The sequence below is a fragment of the Oryzias latipes genome, chromosome 7 (genome assembly GCF_002234675.1).
Source record: "Oryzias latipes chromosome 7, ASM223467v1".
In the NCBI taxonomy this organism is placed as follows: domain Eukaryota; kingdom Metazoa; phylum Chordata; class Actinopteri; order Beloniformes; family Adrianichthyidae; genus Oryzias; species Oryzias latipes.
The window spans coordinates 8,910,662-8,938,153 of NC_019865.2; the positions used below are offsets into that span (position 1 = coordinate 8,910,662).

A 27,492-nucleotide genomic window follows, 5' to 3' on the forward strand; every position below is an offset into this window, starting at 1 on the left:
TCAAAGGATGACCAGAGTAGTTCTGTAACCTCTTAGGACTTCTAAGAACAATTAAACCATAATTTAAAACTGTATATTTTAACTGACAATGTTTAGCTTACCTGGTAGCCGGTGGATTGTGACCTAATCCTAAAGGCTGGCTCTGACGGAGGCCTCAGCTACCACCCACAAGAGAAAAAAAGTCTGCAACTTATGCAGTTTGATTCAGAAAATCACATAAGACCTGATTAACGGAGGATAAATGCCACGGATGCTCACATTAAGGCATAAATATTCATAACGGAGGGCAAAGAGAAAAAAAGGGATATTTATGTCAGATGAAAGTATATATGGCTGAATAATTCACCACACAGGCCATCAATAATTCATTTGATTCGATCCTATGATTAAAGCTTTCGAATGTGTTCACCGGGGGTGTTTACATGTACGGTTTGAAGCATGTTTAACACGAGAGAAAGTCCCTTCACTGGTGGAGGGGGGGAGGAGGGGGTGTATCTTCAGCATTCCTTTGAAAAAGAAAAAGGAACTGACAAGGGATACCCCCCCCCCCCCCCATCCCACCCTCCAAACCAGACTTTCTGTTTAAAACCTGTACCCCAGTGCAGCTCCTCATCTTCTCCCTGTTTTGCTTTGCTGATCATAGCAAATGAAAAAGTGCAGCACAGAGTTTCTTGATTCCTTTCTTGACTCACTTTGAATTGAAGAGGCTCTGCTGCCAAGGTGCACGTCTGACAAGAGGAGCGGGTTTCTGTGTTTTTGCAGTATTTCCAGTTGCATGTGCGTAGACTTCAGTGGATTGCTTTCCTCAGCCTCCTGCATTGCTAATTGCCACTTTGATAGAAAAAAAAAACCCTGCGTTGCTGTGATCGCCATCTTCAGAAAGATCTTATGGGGGTTTTAGAGAAAGAAGACTACATGTTTCGCTCTTATAATAGCTTCTGCGCAGAAGGAATTTTCAATGGCAAGAGTTTGATATCTCACGACAAAACGTCCTTTGCAATGAGTTTCTGGCTGACTTCCAGTGGTCTGATTGAGACTAACAAGCAACTGCACAATTATCCAGGGTCACATATAAAAAAAAGATGAAATACAAAAGGATGTACTCACTGAGTGCATAGGCCCAGAGAGGAGGTGAGTGTCCTGACCCAACATATTGGACATCATGAGAGTAGGCAGCTCAGGATAGGAGTAGGTGTTAAGCAAACCATTGTGAGGCAGAGAATGGAAGGGATAACCGGACTCGTGCTCCATGAGGTGCAGCAGAGAGGGGTCGGCATGGTTTGGGGGTGTGATGGGAGGAATCTCATAGTCTTCGTCCCCAGCTCCTCCTCCACTGCCACCATTACTCCCTCTTCCCTGACTGGAGAAGCTCTAAAAAGAGGAGAAAAATAATGTTTTACTCAAAGAGAAGACAAGGAGCTTGTATTTACAACAACCATTCCTTCTTTACTCTCTACTTCTTTGATTTTATGGCTACAATTTGAAAATAAACAACGTTACATGCAGATACCTCCACATTTATGGGACACTGGAAAACATATGGCTCATCTACAGCAGTTTGGAAAAGATGAATCCCAATAAATATGACAAACACACAAACATTTACAAGTATCTCAGAACTCGCTCATAGAGAAGAAATCAGAAAGGACCATTTTTGACACGTACATCCCAAAGAAAGCACTTTTTAATGACAGACTGAACTGTAAAAGTTAGAACTAAAACTAATCAGAGATGATGAAAAAAAACCTCTTAAATTAACTCTAAAATGCACACATTGACTATTTTTGTGTATTATTCTGTTTGCTGCATTGGCAGAGGCAAACTTGCACTGGTTTTGCTCACTCTGTTGTGCTGAAAATAAAAATAATTAGAAATGCAAATCGATGTGCGCAGGAGAGTGTAAAGAATTCATTCATCTCAAATGTACACAAATAATTAATTAGCTAGACAACAACAGCTGCTGTACAAAGTAATTTGTTTCAGAAATCCTGACAGCTTTAAAGCAAAAAAACAAAACAAAAAAACAACTGTCAGTCTGCATGCTTTTAAAATACAGTTAATCAAATTCATTGTGTGGAAAAACAGCACAGACATTTTATAATCCCATAATTAGAATGGCAATTATGTTAACATAAACATTAAAAAAACTGGACAAAACAAATCCCTCATTTTATCCTCATTATGAAATGTATGCAGAATATCCAATTGACCCCCAGCAGTTAGAACAGCATCGCCTTCATGACAGTAACAAGGTGATACATGAGCAGTGTCTTTTTTTCAGGCCCATCTTGACATAATATTGCACGGAGAAATATGGTTTTGTGCTCTCAAAAAGAATACTGAGGATATTCACCAGGGAGAGAAAAGCAATTTTGTCAGAGACAATCTGATGCCAACTCCCTTTTATAATGACTGAAGAAAATTAATCATCACAAATAATATTCCAGTGTCAGCCATTCAAGAGCTTTTTAATAGAATTTTTATTATTCATGTCTCGTGGTACACATCAAGTAGTCCGTTCTGCAACATTTCAGAAATCAATTCAATATCATCTCCGTGTTGGCTGTCATCTCGCCTGCCAGAGCAGCAATTCATCTTGAAAACAAATACTTTTATCAAACAAATGGCAAAAAAAAGCTGAGGAAGAGCTGCAACATGCCCAAGAGCAGAAGATGGGATAAAAGTCTCATAATGTGCACTATCATTGTGGGTAAAACAACCGTAATAATGGTGATAATATAAAAACAAGTATGTTTGCTATCAGAGACTGATGTGCCCGTTTCTCTTCTCGCATGTTTTCAGCTGCAATTATGACAGAAGTTCTGCCACGTTCTTGGTCTTCTAATGCTTATTGTTTATGTCTATTATGATGAGTAAACACAGGACAAGGGTTTAATTCAGTGAAAGCACACATGCAGGATATGTCTGTGCATCAGTAAACTGACCCCTAAATGGAGGCAGGACATCATCAGGCGGCGAGAAAGTGGCGATAACAATCAGTTTAATGCTTGAACATGAAAATCAATCGGATGATGACTACAACAATGTCACTTTTAAGCCTTTTTGCCCACAGCTGATAGATGTATAAAAACGTCATTAGGATGTAATAAAATCGTAATAATAAAAAAATTATAGTCAGTGAACAAAAAAAATTTAATATTAAGACTTTTATTTATTAGCTGTTACTTTTACTGGTAGGCAAACTATTTACAATGTCAGAATTAAGGAAGTGATTAAATCTTTGTCATGGTAACACACCAGGACTTGTGTTGTTTTATGACCATACCCTCTATTGCTTTTGTTGTATTTACCAGTTTTTTTATGATGCCCTTGTAGATAAGACACGGGACAAGGACATCACACAATTTTTACATTCTCAAACACAGATAAATAATTCATAAATCTTCTGTCTTTCAGGACGTTAAGAGGAGTAGATAAAAGAAAAAAAGAGGTCAGAAAAAAATGCCAAATGTTGATTCAGCCTTCTGTTCCTTTAACCTTCAACCCCCCTCTGGAAAGGTGAAACTGAAGCAAATCTGCCATCTTCTCCAAGTAGGAACTTGCTTTGGACATTTGAGGACTCTGCAAAGTGATTCATTCCTGTTGGAAGTGCTACACCTTTTTGTTTTGTTCTTTTGCATTTTTTGTGACAAGGAATCAAAACACCACATCGTTCACCCAATAGATGTGGGATGTCGCTTAGTGCCAAACTAATTCTCATCATTTAAAACCTTAAAAAAATACTTTTTCTAAGCTTAAAGTCCCACTGTTCGTCTTTTGATGTATTTTTAAAAGGGGTCTTTTAATTGTGATAATGCTGTTATCAGACAAAATCAAAAACCTGTGTCATTTTCTAGAACACAGGTTCTGCAGTTCACAGTAGTTCATTGGAAATTCGCCTCCAAGTGGTGGCGCAGAGCCTGTCCCCACTTCCCATCATCCCATTGTTTACACTCTCCTGCCATCTTACAACCCTTCACACCCCAACCTAACATTAACAGTGCAACAAAAAGGGTGAGCAATGTCCAGCCGCACAGTTTTGAGCCAGATGTCAGCTCAGATGAGGAAGACATCCATGGATATAATTGTCTGCAACTGGAGGCATCAGAATAAAATGGAGTAGAGAGCTTGTGGGTTGCCGTAGTAGCTTCTACGTCACACCTACAAGCTTTTTTTTTGTCCTCAATCATTAGAAAAAAAGGCTAAAAGATCATGTTAAAAATGCCCAAAACATTTTTTTTAATCAAAGTGGGTCTTTCATGCATGCTTTAAATCCCTTAGCAAAGTCATCTGTATTTAAAATAACTTGTACCATTCAGTTATATTGCTAGGGTCTAAACACTCAATATTCAACACCACTTTTTAAAAAACAGTTGCGGGATCACAGTCTGTGCATGATTCTGGGTTTGCAGGAAAGAGAAATATTCTGCACACTGAACCTCTTTAATCCAATTCCAAATGTAATTGTGCGGCTGAAGTTAATCAACCAGGAAGTTCTTTCCGACACAGCGTCTCAACACAATTTGCATCATTTCGCAGGTTAGTAAGTGTTACCCTTAGCATGTTTTGTTCCTGCTGAGACAGAACCTGCTTCCTTGGACAGGCTGCCAGGATCTGCTGATCATTGGATTTGTGCACACAGACGGCTCCATCAGTTGCTCTGGTTACAAGAGCAGTCGCTATAATAACTTTCAGATGCAAAAAGATAAATGCAGGTCATCGACCTCACTTTGTGTCACAGAGTCAAAAAAGTTTGAATCTTAATAAAATGGAAATGTTTTTGTAGAAACCCCCTCAATTCCAAGTTTTCTTGATTTTATATCGTTTTATAAAACATCTTAAATAAGCACTGATCTAGTCTGAAATGTGTGTTAGATTTGCTGTTTCTTCAAATTTGACATTATTTGTGCTTTCTGTTAAAAACGTGAACTACTTTACAATCACGTCAATGTGCATCAACATTGTACCATCAACATTGCATGATACCTCAGCTACAAATTTGTAGCATATTTTTCACATTTAAACCTAATCCAACTTGATTAGGATTGGGAGAGAAGTTAAAAAGTAAAAAGAAAAAATTTGGCCTAAAGTTGATTTATTATTATTTTTAAGTTTGGAACTTTCACTATTGTTATGTCTTATTTAGGACTTTTGTTTATTCATTCATTCATTCATTCATTCATTCATTCATTCATCTTCTAATCTGTTTGTTCCCTTTGAGGGTCATGGGGCTGCCAGAGTCTATCCCGGCCACTTGCGGGCGAAGGCAGGGCACACCCTGGACAGGTCACCAGTCTGTCACAGGGCTGTGGTTAGGGTTAAGGTTACTTATAAATGTTTATCTGTTAAAACCATGGCTACAAGCAGTATTTATACAGAGAAAATGTGATACGGCAAACAATTCAGCTGATGTCTTTCAGTTTATAATAGTGCTTTATTCCTTTATTTATGGGTACAGTGTGATGATCAGAATGTCTATCACAGAAGGAAGTGTCACCAATGATCTATAATTATTAACCAAAGCAAGAAGTAAAATTTTACTTTACCCTCCAAGTGTGTCAGTCTAAAAGTCTCTGTGAGCAAATTTAGCTCCATCTTGTCAACCCATCTCCCATAATTAAGTTAACTTACAGTGGAAATGCATTTATCAGTTTCGCCTTAAGTTCTCTTGACACAAATGGCTGCAAAGATTTGATGAAGTCATTAGCTTGCTGATGGAGCCATTTGTGGCCCATGAGGTGTTTAGTGGAAGACAGCTCATCTGGGAACAATGATGTGTTGTCAAAGGGAGGAGGATGAAAATGAAGCCTGTCATGGCTGACAGCGGGCAAATTGTCCAAAGACAAGAACTGTCTGTCTTTGATGAACTTTGCTGTTAACGCTTCAGCTTTCCTCTAACATCAAATGAATCCAAAAATATCTGATTTGAATAGAATGTATGAAATCATACTTGTTTAAATTAGGGCTTGGTGCAATGCAATGGATATCAATAGCACCGTGAACACAAGCTCACATTAATATCCAGTTTCAGATTTAACTAGGGATGCCCCATTTGACACGACGCTTCGGCGCGCGTTTCACCTTCATGAAACAGAAAGGTTCGGCACAATGTTTCGGGCTGTGTGTCAACTAGCGCAGATCACGTGATTGATGACGTATGGAGCGCCAAATGTGTTGTTTGGTCGAACCACGGTTCAGATGTCACTTGTGTTCGAACATTTGGGCGTGCTATTCTCTAGAAATACGAAATGAATCCCGAACGATTCCCGACCAGTTCGATTGTTTCCGCTGTATCGGAATCAGCGCCAGTTCATTGCACTTTACCATGACTCCTGGTAAAAAAGTACTGTGGCTCAGGATCGTTTCAACTTGATTTCTCCTAATTAAACAATACACTAAGAACGTTGTGTATGAAAAAAAATACTTCAATGAATCTATGGCACTACAAACACTATCAGTAGAGAAAGCTCATAGGGAAAGTCAATGTACAGCCACAGTACAGATGTGCATCCTGAGGTCCAGGATTCAAGACCTGCATTTCACAATTTTTTGAATTTTTTTTATTTGCTTTGCATTTATTTTCTTTATGTGATGTGTGAAAACGTCACATGTGTTGTTTTACGTTAATCATCATTAACAACATTGTTTTGTTTTACGTTTTTTCATCATCATTTCCACACTGAAGTGTTACAAGGAGCTTGTTGAAGCATAATATATACATCGAGTCCGCCACTAGATGCCACTGTTCTGTGTGGTTTCAAAGCCCTGAAGGGTTAGTTCATTTTTCCGGCACAGTTACATGAACCCCAAAGGAAGCTTCATGGGGCTTCTATTCCCATCCCTAGATTTAACACCATTTCATATTTGTTTTTATATTTACGCCTAAAACCAGCTTTGCTAGTGATATAAAATTTTACAATGTGACTGCGAACACCAAGGACCTATATGCAGGAAGGTAAGTTTCCACAAGTGTTAATCACTAAGGCTTACATGACACAAGAAACCAACAGAACATTCCAATACCAGTGACAATGGGGGCTCCTTAAATACCTGCGAGATAATTAACCAAATGAAAACAGCTGCACCTAATTAGAAGTAGAGCAGCCTGAAAAAACAAACACAGAAGCACCCAAGACTGTGACACAAAGTTCTAACTTGTGTAGTTTTCCCTCATTTATCGCAGGGGTTATGTCCTAAATAATAACCTCAATAGATGGAATCCATGAATAAGATTACATATGTTTTAAAGCTGTAAAACTCCTCATTAAACACTTTTCTACATTCACATTCTTAGACATACAGGAACATTTTTACACTTTTCTCTCTTGCTTAAACTCTCAAAGTTCAACCCTTTATAGAAAAGAGTCCAGTGTTATAGAATAAAAACAAAGATCTGATCCTAATTGAAGATTTGTGTACAGTTGGAAAACTATACACATTCTGTACAGGAGACATTGCACAAGGAGATTGATTGACAAGTTCAACGGCCAATCAGGATGCAGAACACAGTGTCATGTAAAAAGAAAAAAAATAAAGAATCCAAAACTGGACTAAAAAACTCAGCGAAACATCGAAAGCTGAACTGCAATAGTGAGGGACCACTGTACAAATAAAATAATTTCACCTTCTAAAATTAACAGAAGGGATTTTTTGAACTTGAAAATCAAAACATATAGCTTTCAAAGAAAAACAATTCATTGATTCGATAAATCAACTTATTGCAATTTTTACAATTAAAGATTGCTTTGATTGACAGAACTTGACAGAAATTGACAGAATGCACAGTCTAAATCAGGCTTGTCCAAAGTCTGACACGTGGGCCAGATGCGACACATGTTCAAATTTCCACCGGCCCGCAGACTAACGTCATATAATTGATAATATGCAGCGCTTTCTTAAAACTGTATACAGTATCTTGATTTTGATTGGATAATTTATAAACTGGACTCTCAGTTATTTCTAAAATGTCACATGTAAATAATGAAAGGAAAGTTGACAGCAAGAGTTGCCAGGACAAGTGGAAATCAGAGTTTTTTTTTAAAAAAATACAAAAGAATTGCATCCGTGGTTTGTATTTTTGAATAAGATAAACTTGTTCACATGTTTTACATTTGGAAGTTTACTAATAATAGTGAATAATGTGCAACATTTCATGTAAACCCTCATTTAATCACAAGTTTTTTTTTTAGTTTTTTTCATTTTTCCAGACAGACTTTTTCTTTTTTCTATTTCTGGTCTTCAAAAACAAAATTCACAGTAATTTTGGAAAAATATATATATATCTGTTGTATTCCATTGCAATTGAATTTTCATAAAATGGTTCATCTGCATTTCATTTTTTTAAATGCAGGTTCAAAGAATATAGGCCGATTGGTTGACCCCCACACACGCCTCACCAAATCTGGCCTTCCTTGCAAAAACTTTGTAGACCCCAGGTGTAAATCATCTAGCCGTGTACGTCCTCTTTGAACTAACAGAGAATTACGCTTGGATAAGTCATGCATACACACAGGAACATGTCATTGTGTGTTCAAATAAAACAAATGGAAATTCCTCGTCTTTTCGACAAATTTCTGAATTCACCTTCAAAAATTAATCTGGCAGAGCAGAGAAAGGGCAGAAATCAAACTGATCATGAGTGGGTGCCCAAGCTTAGCATGTGGCCATTACCACAATGGCTATCTGACCAGGCTTTAAACTGACAGAGAACTCCATTTGGATGATGTATCAGGAAAGGTGGACAGTTGAGTACAATAAAAAAGGAATAAAACAGCGACCCAGCCGCTGACTGACGGAAAAGACAGAACTGGGATGAGTGAGGGGTTTGTGTGGGGATTTCACTATGTCGGATAGTAACTCAGGGTCATGTGTGGCGTCCGTCACTGAAGGACAGGTAGGCTGTTGTGGTTTTTAGCCAATAGCGAAGGAGTGATCTAACCTCTTTCTCTGCTCCCCCATGCACTGGTAATTCTCTCAAATGTCACATCAAAATGGATCTCATTTAGGTGGGTAAGAAGGACCTGACTCCCCACTGCAGATGTGGGTGGACCCGTGCTGGCTCGCACATGAACTGTAAAAGCACGGCCGCAAAGGAAGTGTTTTCAAAAGGTGTGGAAAAAAAGGGACACATGTCGCACAAATATGTCAGCTCAATTTAACTCAGTCGTAGATGAAAGATAAGGGTGGAAAAAACATCTTCGATCTTTGCTCTGGAACTGAGAGAAGCAGAAATTTCTTCATTATTGGTGCACAGCCTGCAGTTTTTTTTCTCTGAACAAAGGGCATATTATTGTGGTCTTTGCCATATTTCCTGTTCTTATTCATTAAAAAAGAATGGTATAAATAAATAAAATGTTTTGTCTCACAGTCACTCATCCCCCCAGGGAAACATAGAAGCCTTGGTAATCACATATGGCACAATAGCTTGCCCACAATCCCCTTTTATTTTTATTTTCATGATGTCACTCTCTTTAAGGCCATTGCTTTATGAGTCGCAAAACATAGAGGAGAGGAGGAGGAGGAGGAGTGGAGAGGAAAAAGCAAGGGAGGGGCGAAAACAAATGATGTGGATCCCTCATTGTTCTTTCTCTATGCCCTCATTCCAGTCAGGGCAATAAGAGAACATTGTGATTTACTGTCAGTGAAGCGCAAGAGTGCATCAGAGAGAATCCACTGCAGCAGGGCCATTAAAATAGATTTAACTTCCCACAGTATTAGGCCAGATGTCTACACTTCTATTATATTTCAATCAGCCATGACCTTGGTCTCAACATGATGAGAAAGATCACTGGGAGAGAGGGAAAGGGAGAGTGAAAATATATGCAGAAAACCAATAGAAATATCAAACCGCTAAGTCCCGCTAAATCCCCGCGCTGCACATACAAAGACAGAGAGGCCGATACAGAAATAGAGCCAAGGTTTCAAGTTCCTTGAAAAGAGTGTATGAATCATTGAGCGTACTCTTGCTGTTGATAAGATGCTGTGTTTTTTGGGGGGTGCTGCCTTTCAGCGGGGTAAGTATTTGAGAAGGAACGAAGGGAGAACCACAGAAAGTGTGAGCCAGTGGGTTGTTTTGATGTGTTTTTAAGCCAAAAGAAGCATCCGTTAGGAGGAAAATGCTGACTTCTTATATAACCACTGATCCCTTTCTAAGAACATTATAATAATCTTCATCCTACCATTTAGACTCTAGAACATCTCATTTGTTTTAAAAAAAAATGGGTTTTGCTCCTGCCCTCAATGATTGTTGGACTTTTTTGGTGGATGTGTCAATATGAAACTAATGCTCAAAGACAACGTTTAGTCTTAAAATTAACATTTTTGTTGTGAATAGGATTTATCTTTGTTTAAAATATGACTTTTCTTTCTCTTGAATACAAAATTTCCTGTTATATTTCAGTCAAAAATACATCACAGCGTTTTGTTGTTGCTAAGTGATAACAGCTGATCGTGTAAACAATGCCCCCACAGAACCCAGAAGTGGTGGAAATATTCAAAAAAAGGGGAAGCAGACATGCCACTACCATGATTTATATAGTCCATTTCTGTCAAAAAAGTTTAATGATAAGAGAATAATATAACAAAAACATGTAAGCTAACTGTAAACCGTAAAATACCGTGACATCGTAATAAAAACGTAAAATAAGAAAGTTATGTTGCTAGGATCAAACTACCCAACTTTCTTTTTTCTTCTGAAATTTCTTGCTGACATCGCAAGATTGTTTTGTTTTTAGCTTTACATATTCAGCTGTAAATATGGTGTAACCTAAATATTCTTTATTAAACTATGCTGTCTTTTTTGATGACATCACTGCTGCAACATGAAGGTCAGCGACGATTTGTTGTGAAAATGAATGAAGTAATGCTAAAAGTACTTGTTTATAAAACATGTAAGCTGTTCATCGGTGCCTCACTGTTCTCCAGTGGTGGCGTCCTTCATTCCTGGCACTCTATCAGTAGTGGTAGTCAGTAGGCATGTGCACTTTATTGAATTGTTTTTTGACCTTGACTTATGACCTTGGGACATATTTTTGACAGTAGCTTAACAGGGTAAATTTAGTATTCAAGGCAAAGTTGTAATATCCAATGTAAAACCAAATGTATTCAGATTTTTCTCCTATTTTTTTTTTTCAAACTGTCCACAACTTGTTTCATTTTGACAGTAATCTGACCCCATATACATTCCCTAAAAGTCCAACTAACTGATTGGGGGTGATGCTGGTTTTCAAATATTGATGCGCTAACACTGGTTGTGAGCTGAACATGGATTTTAGTTTTGGTTTGTGATACCGTGATAGTAAATTTAAATGCTCGTCTTACAATATGTATCTCTACTTCATTCCGGTGACCTTGCCGGCGGCTCGGCTCAGCCTCAAAGAAGGAGGGAGATGTGTGTTGGCGTTTCCTTACCTTCAATTTTCCTTCTTCTTCTTCTATCTCAAATGTCCCCATATTTTTTCCTTGCAGCGAAAATATGCAAAGATAGAGCTCACATTCATACGGGGATGTTTGGCGAGGAGGGCCAGCAGAGTGAAGCAGTTGTGGTGGTGGGGGTATAATGGTACATTGTGAGTCACTATTAAGTAACGATGCCTTTCACATCATATCGCCCACATTGGGTGTATGGTGCCAGGGTGTACTGAGGTGTCTCTGACTCAGAGAGAAAAAGAAAAAAAAAGACAGAAAGAAATAGAGACAGAGGGAGGGTGGGCTGGTCCTACAGGCCAAACAACATTTGTATCACTGCTAATGTTTGGTTAACAGAACGTCAACTGGTCTGCTGCTTTTAAGAGAGATCTATCCTTCTTCCCTCGGTGGGAAAAACATCCAATCCAGCTTTCTGCAATGCACACCGCTCACGAAGACTTGTTTAATTTAGAAATGAATTACAACGTAAAGGTTTTAAAGTATGTAATGATGTGCATCAGGTCTGTCGCTCCATTATATAACTAACTGCACATTAGAGAACTCACTCTTCCTCGAGAACTTCTTGCTCCCCACAAGCATCCTTTGTGATGCATTTCTCAAAAAGTTTTCAGTGCACAAGAAAGTGCCAGGAGAAAGGCTAAAACTGAGAAATGTGACATCTTTAGTACAAAAAAGTGCGGATAGCAGACGACACAAAAGCTTGAAGGGATGAAATACATATTTGCAAGAGCCTCTTGGACTCAGAAGAAGAGAAGTCTGAAACATTGTGTGAGTGTGGTAACGAGGAACCCTGCTCTCAGTTTCTGATATGCATCTCTTGATAAAAAATAACGACGTACTCTATCTGTAGCGGTTCTGAAGAAGAAAGAAAGCAAAAAGCTGAAGGTAAGTGTGGCAGTAGGTGCACCACATTTCATTTGGGAGAAATTTTAAAGACATTAACAAAACAATTTCCAGGATGACCTCTCATCTGTTCCAGGGTTTGGGTTATAATAACATTCATCCACAAAAAGGTTATTTGCAATGTTTTTAAGTAGATTTTTTTAATCTTTATTTTACCAGGAAATCCCTTTGAGATAAAACCTCTTTTTTAAAGGAGACTTTGGCTGAAATTTGTTAAAAAAGTTAAAATTAAATTAAAAAAAGTAAACATAAATTCAATTTTACAGAAACCTATTTAGTATTATCTGGTCTTATCTTGTATTAACATTGTGAAACACTTTGTGAGTCACTCTCTGTGAAAAGTAAATAGTTACTTATTTACTTGCATACTTATTACGTTGTCTTTTTAATGGTCAGTTTTTCCTCAACACTGACAACATTGTTTAATTCCTCATCAGTACAAGGTGAGTTTCTCTTAACATGGATGCAACAAACCTGACATGAGAAAGTCAGAGGATGTGAGAGAAAAAAATGGGTCATGGTAAAAAAAAAAAAAGGAAAATTGAAACAAAGTGAGTAAAAACTCAATTTGCATGGAGACATTTAAAATTTCCTTTTTTAAGCAGGCCATTGTTCTACTACAGCTGGGTAAAACAACTAAGGGAGACAGTTCAGTGAAACACTACAAAGACCAATAGTGGCGCCATAACCAGGTAAAGAAGTGTCCTTTCTTTGAACACCTCAGAAGTCTAAAGTTTTCTTCAAAAATGTAATAATTTCATAAATACACTTCTGAAAGGAAGAGTCATACTATGCATTTAAAGATTACACCTCAGCCTCCTGCAACTGGTCCTCTGTCTTTAAAGGCTCTTCTTTAGAAACAAGCAGTTTATTTTTAATTTTTTTGTATCATTGCAAAAAAAGGCCCTTAGAAATAAGTAAAAATTCTTAACCCTTTGGCAGATTTTACTTGAAAAGCAAAAAAAAAATTCTTATTTAAAAAAAAATAATTCTAGTCAATAAAACATGTTTTCTCAAACTAAGATTTTTCTGCTATTGAAAGATTTTCTTAACATGTATGTTTTTTACTCTTGAAACAAGATCCTTTTTACTTTCTTAAGATTTTGTTTATTTGCATATGCAAAAATATTATCCAAAAGAGTTAAAAAGCCTACTCAACTAATAGTCTATAAAAATTAAGTTTCTATAGTCACTTCAGTAACATCTATAATAAAATGAAAAAGATCATTTAGCATCAGAAAAACCTTTATGTTTAGCTGTTATAAAACACTTACAATCCTGCAGAAAATACAAGCCAGTCAACATCATCTCCCACTTATCCCAATAGAAAGCACCCAATAAGTACATTTCTTTTTCAGCATAAAGTCCACGGCAAGGTTATTTGACTAATTTAAAGATTATAGTGCTCATTATTACGTTTCCAGTCAATCAGAATAAACGAGGTATTTAATAATCCTTAATTCAAAACACAATCTTCTTAGCAGCTTTGTGTGTGGGCAGACACAAACAAAGCTGGTCAACAAAATAACCCTCCCACACTTTTGCTTAGATACTCGAGCCTCAACAGATGAACCGAATGGAAAGCATTAATATAATCAAACTGCCTAAAGAGGTTCGCATACGCAGGCATATTTTGAACAAAAACCATATAGTAATTAAACCTTGAAAAACATCTTGTTGGAAGGGACCAATTGCATCCAAGTGCATAGAGAACGACCCCTCTAAAGCTGGTTTTGATTAGTGTTTTTTTTTTTTTTTTTTTTAAGGAGCAGAGATGTTATGTGTAATGCAATCTTCTGGCTGTGTCAGACTGCTACCTCACTGTGTTTGCTGTGGAAGACCCAGACATGCAGACAAAGGAGTCTCTGTTCTGGCTACATGCACCCATTTTACAAGCACATATCATATAAGGGCTTGGGTGGGTATCTCACCACAGAGCTGAAATGTTCAATAAAACATATGGCTTTCCTCTTTGGCAGTATGGCCAACCAGCTGTAAAGGCACAGCAATTTTCAGCCCTTAAACATGGAATAAAAGTCTTACTACAGTGTTTCTACACACACACACATACAACAAAAAAACAGAGTTTTTTTTAAATGGTGAAAGAGAAAAATAATGTGAGGAAATAAGCAATAGAGGCGATTTAATATAGTCAAAGAGTGTTTTTATGCATACAAAGTTAGAAACCATGCAATTAGAAGGTAATGAGATCAAGGCTCCAACAGCTTTACTAGTAATGGATGCTTATGTTTGGTATTAAAAAAGCAGACACACATTTAAAAGAAATAATACAGAAAACGTATTTATAATTACAACAATACCAGCCATCTAGTGCTGTATCCTCTTCTAAAGGATAAGAATCCAAACAGTAAACTATATATTTATGGGGCTATTTAGATCGTGAGTGTAAGCTTCTTTTGACAGCGCTGACAGAGCATCAGCTGCAGCTGACATGTTTTGAAAAGCCCAAATTGCCTTATCCACTAAGATGGTTTTTGTTGACACAACATTGCAAACCTATACTGGGTGTTGCTGATTGACCGCCACAGCGGAAGAACTACAAAGCTGGACATTTATCCCAATTAGCGCACACCGGCATTTACGCACTGTGACGTAATTAGGGCAAACCAGTAAATGTGGCTGACAACAATGGACTTCACAGCCTGTGGTCTGAGCTATAAACATACCATAAGCTGCTAAAGCTGCACTTGAACCCAAATTATATTTATCCATACTTAACATCAAAGAAAAGACAAGCTTATGGCTGTAAGATGATGGTATATGCTTGTGTGTTTTAGAGGTTATGAGAGTTTGCATGCTCACCAGGAGTGGAGTTTACTGTGTGTGCCTTTTGTGTGATGAAGTGTGTTTCCATATGTTCTTGTTCTTCGGCTTTTTGAGGCCCAATTTATGTTATTACACCATTGGTGTAAGCACATTCTTTGGAACGAGAGGGATTTGGGCTGGTGTTCACATCAAACGGAAAGTTAACATGAACTTTTATAGCAGGATTTGTATTTAAGTTACTTTAAAAGGGTCAATTATAAAAATTTTAAGTCGGTAAGAAAAAAATGTATGTACCAGCTGTGAGTGAGACACTTTTTTCCTTTAAAATTTCTATATTGAGTGCACAACACGTGTGGTCTCTTTCTAAAGGCGTAAAGCACTAAAAGAAGAACTTATTATCTTTCAGTACGTTTTTGTACTGTGATTGCTCCTCAGATTTAGTTACAATGGGTTACAATGTTAATATTTCACACAACTTTAGTTGGTTTGGTGAACTTTCATATTTGAGCTAAACAAAAAGGCAGGAAAGGTCAGGAAAGGAAGGTTATAAAGGCTGCTCTTTTGGGGGCAATTTTACCTAAAGCAAACAGACCAGGACAGAAAAACAAACACAAGGAAGCTAGTCCCTCTAGTCTTTTAAACATCACATATTGATAACATCTTCATCTCCTCTGCTTTAAGCTGCGTTTACACCAAAAGCGATTTGAGCATCAGAGGCATCCAGTTTCAATGCTAAGTCAATGTAGCGACGTGATCAGAGGTCTTGTGGCGCACTTTGAGTGCCAGACAGCAGCTCGTTTTAGGCGTCGCAGCGTCATTTGGGCATTTCAGTACGTCAAGAATAAAAAAAAATAGAACTTTGATTGTGTAAACCAATCAGACTCAGCTTTTGCCCGTGGCATGTTGATGACCCAATCAGCGGGTTGAGTCCAAAACAAACATGGAGGAGAATTTGATATTTCTCTTCTTGAACTTTTTGATATATTTCTTTTTTGCATGCATTGAGAGGCTTTATTATTCTCGTCTATTTTTCCCCTCTTTGGAATAATGTGGGACAAAAAGTCATCAAACTGGGTCACAGAGAGACGGCAATACCGTTGAAAGCGGCCAACATTCAGAAGCAGCTCTTGCAGTAGATGGTGAACCTCATTGAGAAAAAAAGACTCAAGGATCTGATGAACCCAGACATAGAGATGTGATTACTGATGCTTCTGTGGAGCTTTACAAAATAAATAAACCTGATCTCGACATCGTCCATGTCTTCCATGCATTGTAAATTAGACACACAATGAACGCTTTCATGAAGCTAAACTTTAAAAACTCTAAAAAACTTTAGGTAGTAGCTCCTCCCACATGCATATGGGGCATCGAGTTTATGAACACATTTTTGGACATGCGTCAAACAGCAAATTTGGCGTGCAGCGAAGGAGAGGTGTTATGAGTGAACTAAGCACAACACGTTCACTCTTTCATGATTCCTTCTCTTGCTAATTTACACGCTACTTGAGTTTGCTTCAACACTTGTGTTACAGAGGGCGAACCAGATTGGGATTCGAGTTCAACTCACATGGACCAAACTTGACTTGATTGGTCCGCAGCAGATTTCAGATAAGCTTTCACAGCAGACAAACAAAGTGGATCATGTATCAAAATAACACTGATGTAACACTGGGAAAAGGCCTTCAGACTGAATCCATCTTTCTAAAACTACTAAATGTTTTATTGAGTCTTATAAACATGATGTTTCTGAATGCCTGCTTTAGCCAAAATCATACATTTTTAGAAGAAAAAATCATTAAAATGACAACACATTTGTTAAAAACTATGGGAATGATGATACACTGAAGGAAGAAGCACATTAGTGTTCGTGAGATATCCCTATAAATGTATATCAACTGGGTGCAGAAATAATTTTTGGAATAAAATGCATCAAGTAAAAAAAAAAAATTATATTGTTCCAGAAATGCAGTCTCTTTCTGTTTTAGTAATTGTGGGTGCAAATTTAAAAATCTGCCTGTTTTTGTGCGTGTGTGAGTGTCTTTGTGTGTTTGTCCCCTGCTGTCATTGAACTAGTTTTGCAAGTTGACACAAAGCTTCCACTTCATCGTGTTTTAACAAAACACTGAGCTGCTGGATCAACAAATCCTTGAGTTTCAAATTCTGCCATATGTCTGAGCGTGTGTTGTCAATGACCAGCTGTTAACTTTCAGCACCGGACTTTCCTAGCTTTGGCTATAAAACTGGACTGTGGATCAGAACCTCAATGACAGGGGTGGGCAAACTACGGCCCGGGGACATACGCGGCCCGATAAACTATTTAATCTGGCTCGCCAAATTGGAACAAATTACATTGATAATCCTCAATGTTTTATTTATTTAATTATTGTGGGTCCTCATAGATGATGCACTACAAATACATCTCTACTGAAGTACAGAAAGAGGATCAAAATGTTTTCCCACCTCTGCTCTATAACCCTTGTGCTATCGTAGATGACCCCACCCTTACATTGACGTGTTCTCCCTACCATGACAAAGGTGGATAAAGGTGAAGACGATTTCATGTAATCCATGGACACCAGTGAAGATAACAAATCAATGAAGAAAAAAGGTTCAGAGCACTGTCTAGTGGGTCTAGATGACCCGACTCCCAATGGTAAAGTGCCTAGGATAGCACAAGGGTTACACATGGAAAGTGTGGAATTGCACTGTTGCTATACATTTACTTCTTTAATCCTCTGATGATACAGAAATATGAATGTGCTTTGAACAATATTATCATAAGTCTCAGTTTTGGTGGAGGTTATAAAGATGCTTCAGCTTATGAGGCTTTTATGAGAGTTGAGCGCTTATCTAGAATGGTGTTCATTTCAAGGCTGATCCGACATTAACCATCATCGAGTGCTTAGATATGCATTAGTCGCCATATTCAGAACTGACATCCACCCTTGTTGGGGTGACTCACAAGACTCTTGTTCTGTTAGAATTTTTGTTGAACCAACACCTTATTCATTATTGTGTAGCTGTGGCCAGAAACAAGAAGTGGATTCAGTCATCTAGATTTGTTTTGATTGTAGTTTTTCAAACAACACAACTGAGTGATGTATAAGAGTAATTGTACATTAGCTATTACAGCATGTAGGTTTTGCTCAAAAATGGATTCAGCAGCACTGGACACTTCAACACCACAGAAACTTCATGTGATATTTGATTTGTCTAGCACCCCATCAAACATTAAAATGAGGTACAGCCTTAAAAAAACACTGCTGAGCTTTGGAATCCATAATAAGTCCAGACATCTCTTTAAATCTGAACGTTTTCTTAGCAGTGAAGCTGCAGTTATTTTGATTCTAACTCAGTTTGGCACAACAAGATGTGTTCTGTCTAGCAGCCAATTACTTGCCAGAATACCGGAGTTCTGTGTTAACACAGAAAAAGCATATATATTTAAAAATCAGTCTGGACATGTTAAATCAGATCTCCCTCTAAAAAAAAAGGAATGGTCTGAAATAGAAAACCGGCAATTTCAAGGAAAGTATTCTCCAGAGAGGTAATTAGGACACAATATTGCAATTTTGTAAGTAGAAAACACACATTTATTATATATTTTAATGTTTGTATCCTCAGCATGTTAAAAAAGCAAACAGAAAATTCTATAAACTCTTCCCGCTAGATGCTGCTACAGTTAGTGTTTATGTTACAGTTAAACTAGCAGACGTGTTTATTTTAGCTCTGGAAAAATGGGGGCTGCCTTACCTGGTTTGGGTTCCGAAAATCTTGGTTACTGTCATTCATGTACATGTTGTCAGCATCAAACTGTGGACAGAAACAGAAATTATAATTATAAATAAACATTTTATCCAAGAAAAGGTTTAAAAAAAAATGAGGGGGTGGGAGGGCTTTTTGTAGGGGAAAAGCTCTTTACGGGCGACTTCAAGTGTAAGACTAATGACTTTGTCACTTTGGTTAAACCTCGTGGTGGCATGGCAGCGTGGGTAATTACTGTTCGTCAGTGGGCCGGTAATTAGGCTACATGAGCACAGAGATGAGAGACAGGCTTTTCCCTGTGGGCTTTGCTGTGTGTGTGAGGAAGAGAATGAGTGTGAATAGATATTTGAGTGTGTGCGTGCCGGTCTCTAAGGCTCTGCATCCAGTGTGTGTGCCGCTGTGTGTGTACACTGTATGGCGAGGGCATGCTGTGTTTTCTAGCTAGAGCTAATCAGGCAATAAAATCACTTGCTGCAGGTGCCAAAACACTGCTTGACATGAGGTTAGGACTAACTTAACAACAAATGATCCTTGACTCACTAGGGTGTTGGAAAAAACGCAGGGTCACCAGTTGAACACAACATATGAGAAGTTAGCTATGCTTTTACAAGCTAAATATTAAAATATTCTCCAGGAAGAAATATTTTTCTGTGTGAAAAAAATAGCTTAAACCGCACATGTTCACCATATGGAGCACACCTTCATTAAACTTAATAATAAAGCTCACACCAAAATCCAATGTGTCAAACATTTTTTCCATTCTTCCATAATTCTTTGTTATATGAATGCACGAGGGGAACTTAGAAACTGGCTGTAAAAGAAACACGAACGAACTCGAACAGATTCCACATCAAATTCCTTAGATGTGAAGATACGAGAGGCCCTTTTCATTCAGGGTGGTCTGAATTGTGCCTACGGAGGGCCAGCCAAAAGCCTGAAAGATAAACAAATGCTGGACGAGAGAGAATACAAATGGATTGTAAGATTTACCTGTTCAAAACAATGACTAAATCTGAAGCCTAATGGACGGAAATGAGCAGAATACCTTAGGGAGGAAATCTAATATCTGCATTGGTAGACAGGAAAGAGTCAAAGTAGTTAGACGAGCATGCGAGTGTTCAGAAAGAAAAATTACTGTGCGTTATTGCAGAGAAAAAAGGCTCAGGGAATGAGTGCCTGGTTCTGAGCAATGGCTGGTTAACGAGGCGTATCGTGGAAGCCCTAGTGAGGATTCACTTTGTTATTCTGATGATTACATTTACATTCAACCCCAAACAAGAAACCGAGACAACAGCTGCACATAGTCTCCATTTAAACCTCATTCAGATTAACATGAGTGATCAAAAAGTGTTTTCATCGAAGCTTAATGTTTACTAATTGTGTAACATTTAGCCCTTTTTTCAGCATTAGGACACACCAGGTTATAAGGCAATAAAACAATGAATGGCAAAAATGGATCTTCAGAAATTCGCCTCTGACCTGCGGCCGAGAGCAATGGCGTGAAGTACGCCTGCCCTCAATTCCTATCGTTCACCAGTTTACACTCTTTCCTGCTAGCTTCCAGCCCCTCACACCCCCAACCTATCAATACCGGTGCAACAAAAGTGGTGAGCGATATCGGAGCTGTACAGTTTTGAGCCAGATGCCACCTCGGCAGAGGAAAGCGAAGACGTACAAGGATCTAGTCATCTGCAAGTGGATGCGTTGGAATGGGGGAGCAAGGAGCTTGTGGTTTGCAGAGTAGGATCTACGTCACTGCTATAGGTTTTTTCCAACTGCATTTTTTTTCCATTTGCTCCTGATTGACAAGGATTTGGATAAAGAAATACTCTGAAATCCAATTTTAATCTTAATTTCTTAATATATATTACCTTCATTATTAGATAAATGCTACAAGAACAAGTTGAAAACACACACACACAAAATCTATTTTTACTGGAGATTAAGTGTGCCTTATAGTGTTGAAAATATGGTACACACTGGGGATACAATGAGAAGAGTAATTCGTTTTTTTGAGTATTTGGACAAGTAAGAAGTAACTGTAAAAGGAGTTAGCTTTATAAACCTCCATCTGGGTGTTGCATCATCACTAAATGAGTAACAATTTATAAGATATTTGAGCTAATCCTGCTCACTGAGTTCTTCTGATTCAACGTTTTTCTTTCTGTTTTACAGGATGAAATGAACTGACACAATTCTCTCTTTCGCCCAACCATAAAATGCAATAAACACTTGAGAAAAAGCCGAAACAGTCCCAAAAAATCAGCCATTTTGTGCATCAACATGGCTGCCCATATGTTTGAATGTAAAGCTCTTTTCACTTGCTCCACTCATGACAGCACTTTCTCACTCTTTCATTTAAAATGCCAATTTAAGCCAGACTCAATGCTATCAGCTCTGACATTACTCCCCGCACGCTACAGAAATCATTTTCTTTTTCTCTTTTGTTACCCCTCTCCTCGTCGTCCTCTCATTTCTCCATCTTTCTCTTTCATTCTGTCACATCTCTCTTGCTTCAATCTCCAATGCCACTCATCGTCTCCATCTCTCTTTTTAAACTCCTCCATTTTTTTTCCTTAACTTTTTTTTCCTGTCACCCTTCCAACTGCTCTTTCCTCCTCTTTTCTCTTTTTCTTCAGCAAGGCTTGGCATGGCTTCCTCATCGGCAGCTTAATTGGGCATTCTGCCTGAGACAAGTGCCTCATTAAGCAGTAATTACACACATGTTGTTTTCGGCAAACATCTCTATTTGGATTGCTTTGCATGGTAATTGTTCAGCAGGGACCACTGCTCGCAACGTTTCCCTTCTTGACACACGTGGTGCTGCTAGAGAGGAATAAAACCATGGAGAAGAGGGGGTAAAGGATGGGGACGGGGATGGGGGGGGGGGGTACTGAGAACAGAGAAATAAAATAATAGGGTGTGAAAGAAACAAATTGAGAAGTAGGGGATGCATACATTAGGAGAGGATGAGAGAAAGACAAAAAGGAAAGAATGAAGGCACTTCTAAGGCAGTAAATTGAGAGAGACATAAATAAATGACAACATGAACAGTTTTTATGTGAGGGCAAAAAAAGGTAAAGCAAAAGAGATCTGAGAATGAGTAAATGGGGAAGGGAAGTGAGAAAAGAAGACAGGAAGAAAGAGACAAACTGACTCCCAGAACTGGGTCACGCCTCGCAATCATCGACAAAGATGAGCGATTCAAAAATAATGAAGCCACAAGGTGGAAGTAATGCTAACTAGCATATCCAGGGAAAACATGTAATATTTACGCTCTTCTAATGGAGCGCACGGGTGAGAGACGATGGCAGGACTAGAGCTCCACAGAAGATAGGTTCTGACTGATGGATACTTCCCAAAAGTGACCTATTTAGCCTCCACATCATTGTTTCCAGTTACAAATTACAGCTTTGCCAAATGAATAAATGATCATTTGAAAGGTGAAAAACACCTAATCTGAGGATCAGAAAACAGTTGTCAGACTACATGATACGCAAAAAAGAATCCAAATACAAAAAACATTGCATGTGGTGGAAATGGATGATTGTTTTTTTGCAAGTGAGCCCCAACCTTAATAACTCAATCTAAAAAGTTTGGAATAGTAATTTATTACTGGCTTTGATTTCTAATTTCTTCACCTTGGTTAACGTTGGTTTTCATCCCTGGTGGTTTTCACCTCCACCTTGGGGAGCTATGATGCGATTGTGATAGGAGTTTTTTTAATGTGTCCAGACTTAAATAGCACATTAAAAAACAAAAAAATAGAAAAGTTCTTAAAGAAAAGAAAAACTAAGGCTTTTATCACTTTGATCAGCTTTTGATTTATTGTAAAAGTGTTGCAAGTTATTTTAATTATGATGAAGCTGTTTTGAGCTAAAATCCAAAAAAACTGTCGTTTTCTAGAACATAGTTTCTGCAGAGCAGCAAGGGTTCATTAGAAATTTGACTCTGAGTTGTGGGTGGAACAGAGTAAGCCCACCCCCACTTCCTGACATCTATCTGTTTACATGCTCTCCTGCTAGCTTAGAGCCCCTTAACCCCCCAACCTAATATCACCTGTGCAACAAAAATGGCGAGCAATATTGGAGCCATACAGTTTTGAGCCAGATTCCAGCTCAAACGAAGTAGACAGGACGTACATGGATCTAGCGGATGCATCAGAGTGGAACGGCGCAGTATTTCCAGTATTTTTCCAACAACATCTTTTTTGTTTTCTCCTAATTCACAACAATTTCAATAAAGAAATAATCAGAAGCCCAATTTGGGCTTATGGTACTTTATAAATGTCCTCCACAAGAACTAGTTGAAAACACTTTAAACATTTGCATCAAACTGTATCCTTAAATCTGTCAATCTGGGCTAAATTTGCCTTGGTCTTTGACTTAAAGGAAGTTTGGAAGGTTTCTAGTACATTTGTTTCAGTTTAAAAAAAAAGTTTTTTCTAAATGTTTCGTTTTTTGTTGTTGTTTTGTAATACACAAATCATGGATAAAACCAACACAAAATTGTGACCTAAAAATCAATGTTTTAACCAAATGGTGAGAAAAGAAAATGGTTGTCTCCCTTGTTTTGACACCATTAGTTTAATTTGAAGTTGTACCTTTCCTCTGAAACACCATTGCACCCCCCCCCCCCCCTTGTTTTAAGCATTAAGTATAGATTTTTAGACAGGACCAGCAATAAATAATAATGACTTTAACAGAGCGAGGAGAGTTAGTTCAGAAACATTTGTGCATAGCGCTCTGTGGTACAAATATAGCTTGTGAACTTAAATTACCACAGACCTTCTTAACAAACCAACCTGCTGTGTGTAGCCAGTAAATGATAAATTAGGCTAAAAATAAAAAGAGAGATGATGCACTTTAGCCATATCCACATTAAAAAAGGCTGCTGCAATGAACTGTGTCTCAACGTCACCAAATAAACGTATATATACAACTTCAGCAAACTTTTGAAACTTTTCAATTAATAAGAGAAATACCTATAAGTAGAATATGTACTACTTGTGACTTAAAAGCTTTGGCAGTACACAGAGTCTCTAAAAATAATTCTCTCACCGAGCGGAATTAATAAGCCCCTGAACAGTACACAGCCATTCTGTGAAGAGAGGGGTGTGGTGGTGGGTGCTCATGCAATATGTATGCCTGTTTGAGCACCCTTCTTCCTCATCTTCCCCCTCTTCTCTTTATTTTTCCATTCACATCACAATCCTCCTTTCCAGCCCTCAGTTCAATTAAGATGTGAGGAAGACCTAGCAAACTTCAACCTGAGACAATGTGCCACATAATTGTGCGCTGTGGGTTCAAAGCCAGGGAAGGGAAGACAGGCCTAAAGAGGAGGAAAGAAGTGATCGAGGATGTAGAACTGAAACAGGAAAGAAAGAGAAGATGGATAGAAAGAAAGTTACTTCTAGATGTAGTTCGATGGCATGAGGACAGGAAAATAAAAAGAGGGGGAAGACAAACTACAGTAAAAAATGTAGTGTTGTACCGCGCCCCAAGCAAACAATGAACACGGGCAAACAATGAACATGGCACACACATGCACACAAAAACACACACAGGCAAAGCCCATAAAAAGCACAGCCTGTGGCCATGGCGACACATGCTCTGTTGTCGTTAGATAAGGGAAACAGGGCCTCTTCCTGGGTGTGAGAGTTTGATCCCACACACTGACGCATGCTCACTTGCACGGTGCTGCAGCAGCACCATTGTCACTGCCACCAACTCCTAGTAACTTATGCATTCCCACTTTCATCACTTGCACGGCTCATTTTCGTAAGCAAAACACAGTTTATGTGGAAATGCATCAAAACCGAAGAACATGAGTAAGGCAGCTTCCTGAACTTCCCAGGTGGATTTGGACAGAGTTTTTTTAGGAACTGATGCACCTGAGAAACCTGGTTTGATGAAGCTTAGATGTCTCAATAGACTTCCTCAACATTTTTGTTACTTCAAGCTTATTTTAAATTCAGTTCTTTTTAACTTTCTTTCAATTTGTATTTATTTTTTATTTTATTTATTTGAATGAGGACAGTGCATATAAAACAATGTTTCAGCAGCTTTTTATTTTATATAAAATATGTATTTTTAGCAACATAAATATGCCAGAGGTTAGCACAGGAGCTAAATTTCAATTTACAAAGGTTATTTACAATAAAACTCTAGTCTAAAAAACCCCAAAAACAATAGCATCAATGTCTTTTATTGTAAAGATCATCCCTTTCTTTTTTTTAAATGTTTCTTTTAATGTTTTATGTGAAGCACCTTAAATTGTCTGAAATGTGCCACACAAATAAACTATTATTTTGTTTAAGAGTTTATTGTTACTTTCTATCAGTAATTGAGCAGAACAAAAGCTCATTGCTGACAGACTTAAAAAAAAAACAGAAGAAAATGAAGCGTTTTTGCTGAAAAATAACTAACTAACAGGTTGCAACCACTTCCGGCTCCACCTATGCTTCAGGATGTGGAATGATAAAAAAAGACAGGCTGCGGCCTCCATTCATCCATCTGCTGTTGCAGCCCTGGAACGACCACAAAACAGAGCCAACAGCATGTAGCAGAGACGTGAGATTGGAAAAGAGATTGACAGTGTGGGTAATTTGTGTGTGTGTGAGTGTTGGGGGAGGGGGGATTCAGGTTTTGTTTCCACATTGAACAGGTTCACAGAAGTTCACAGTAGGATAAAAATCTTAACGGATGACAGTTCACACCGTTGATAGGCGCTTACAGTTCCATAACGGTAAAAGTGTGATAAGATTTTCTGGTTTTTGCTTTTTTTTTTCATTAAACTAATGTCAGGAAGTTGACAGAACTCCAAATCCATTGGATAAATAGAAGAAAAAAATATTTAATAAATACAAATAAATAGGTTATTTTTAGACAGAGAAAGTAAAGATAAACAATTAGTTTGTGGAATTCAACAGGTTTTACCAACTATTTTGGTTCAGTTTAAACACTAAGTATTTTTGATAATGTCAAACAATTATTCGAAATATTTTAGGGGAAAAAAAAACAATGTAAAGTGTTATTTTAGCTCAGTTTTTTAATACTGTTCTCTTGGTCTCTCTTATGCTAGTCTTATGCTGGATTTGGCCAAAAGGACTTGACTGCAGACGTCAGCGGCCATCACCAGAAGTCCTCAACTTGAAACAGAAGTACCCCCATATAACTTGAAAAAAACTTAATGGTGACCCTGACAGTTGTGGCTTTTCCTGTTTTAGTTACAATTCAGAACACTTTGGGGTTAGGGTTTTGTTTAGGGTTAGGGTAAGCTGTAGAATTTCCACTTCTGGCTGATGATGTCAGGCGCCATCTGTCTGCAGCTTTGCAGCTTGTTTGACAGAGTTGTTTGAAAGAGTCGCACTTTTTTCCCAAAAGTACAACTTATACTCCACTGGGACTTATATATGATTTGGTTTTTTTTCTTTATTATGCTACCTTTGGCTGCTGCAATTTATACTCCAGTGTAAATTATATAGAACGGAAAAATGGTAAGTAGCTATAATATTAGTTGTACATATTTAAAGTTATTCAAACAAATTCGGCAGTCCTTCCTTAAACAACCACATTTTTATGTTTTATGAAATGAATGTGTGTTCATCCCGCAGTTCGTGTGTTTTTAGTGTGTCATGCCTGTTTTATTTGTAAAGTCTAAAAGCCACACTGCCAAATAATGAGTCCCATGGTTGTGAATCAAACCCTCACCAACAGATTAACACTTGCTTAACCCACTGAGCATCAACCTTGTCTGCAACTGTTAGTGTGAGATTATAAAGTCAGTGTCTCCATTCAGTCTGGCAATTAAAGAAAAATCCATCTTAATTATATATATTTTTTAGATTGATTTATGTATTTTTAATGCTAAAATAAAGTTGATAGCACGTTAGTTATTACTGTTATTCTGTTAATCATGTACCGGTACTTACTGTAAATGGCTGGCATGACAACTTTACAATTGAATTTCCTGTTACTGAGAATTGCCCTGGGTCAAGTATGTTTGCTTGAGGTGCACACGTGTCTATGCCAGCAGAAATATGACCAGGCCAGCCTACTTATGATTTCAATAGAAATACAGGTGATACTAATCTGTTCGTGTATTCTGGCAAACTGTTGACAAACACGCAACTTAACAAAGTTTAATAACTGCTAAAGTTGAAAACCTTTTGAGTTTTTTTAGACTTATTTTCGAATTTTCTTCCTTTGGCTTCCTTTTGTTCGTTAACACAAAAATGTGTTAACGACTGAACACCATAGGTGTCATCAGTAATTCTGTGCAGCTTGTGGGGTAAAGTGCAAAAGAGGTCACAACTGTGAAGTCTGCATGCGCGCGGATATCCAAAAAGTATAAAGAAAAGAATGAATCAGACCAAAGCGTCACCCACACAGCCTCCCTAAACCTGCTGCGGTAGTCTCCATCAGTGCCGAGGAAACACTTCATTAGCACCAGTCACAATATTATCAAATTAGCTTACTAAAGGCTATGTGGTGCTATACTAAACCAAAAAATAAAGTCGTTAACAGAAGGGAAGAAGTTAACCCACATGTTTACCTGACACTTTGCTGTGGAGATGTGTCTGTTTTGAAACTGGAGGAAGTATTCAAA

The 27,492-nt window shown here is 38.0% G+C and overlaps 1 protein-coding gene across 6 annotated transcripts in view; it reads right to left on the bottom strand.

The window, feature by feature from the left end:
* The window catches only part of LOC101170586 (thymocyte selection-associated high mobility group box protein TOX), an 89,123-nt gene that overhangs the window by 28,909 nt on the left and 32,722 nt on the right, over positions 1-27,492 (bottom strand). For all 6 annotated transcript variants that reach the window (XM_020704533.2, XM_011476928.3, XM_011476926.3 and 3 more), the window contains 2 exons: positions 18,871-18,930; positions 1,108-1,371 (listed from right to left, as the gene is read on the bottom strand). In XM_020704533.2, coding sequence (XP_020560192.1) covers positions 1,108-1,371; positions 18,871-18,930 — 324 coding nt within the window. The remainder of the gene's footprint in view (positions 1-1,107; positions 1,372-18,870; positions 18,931-27,492) is intronic.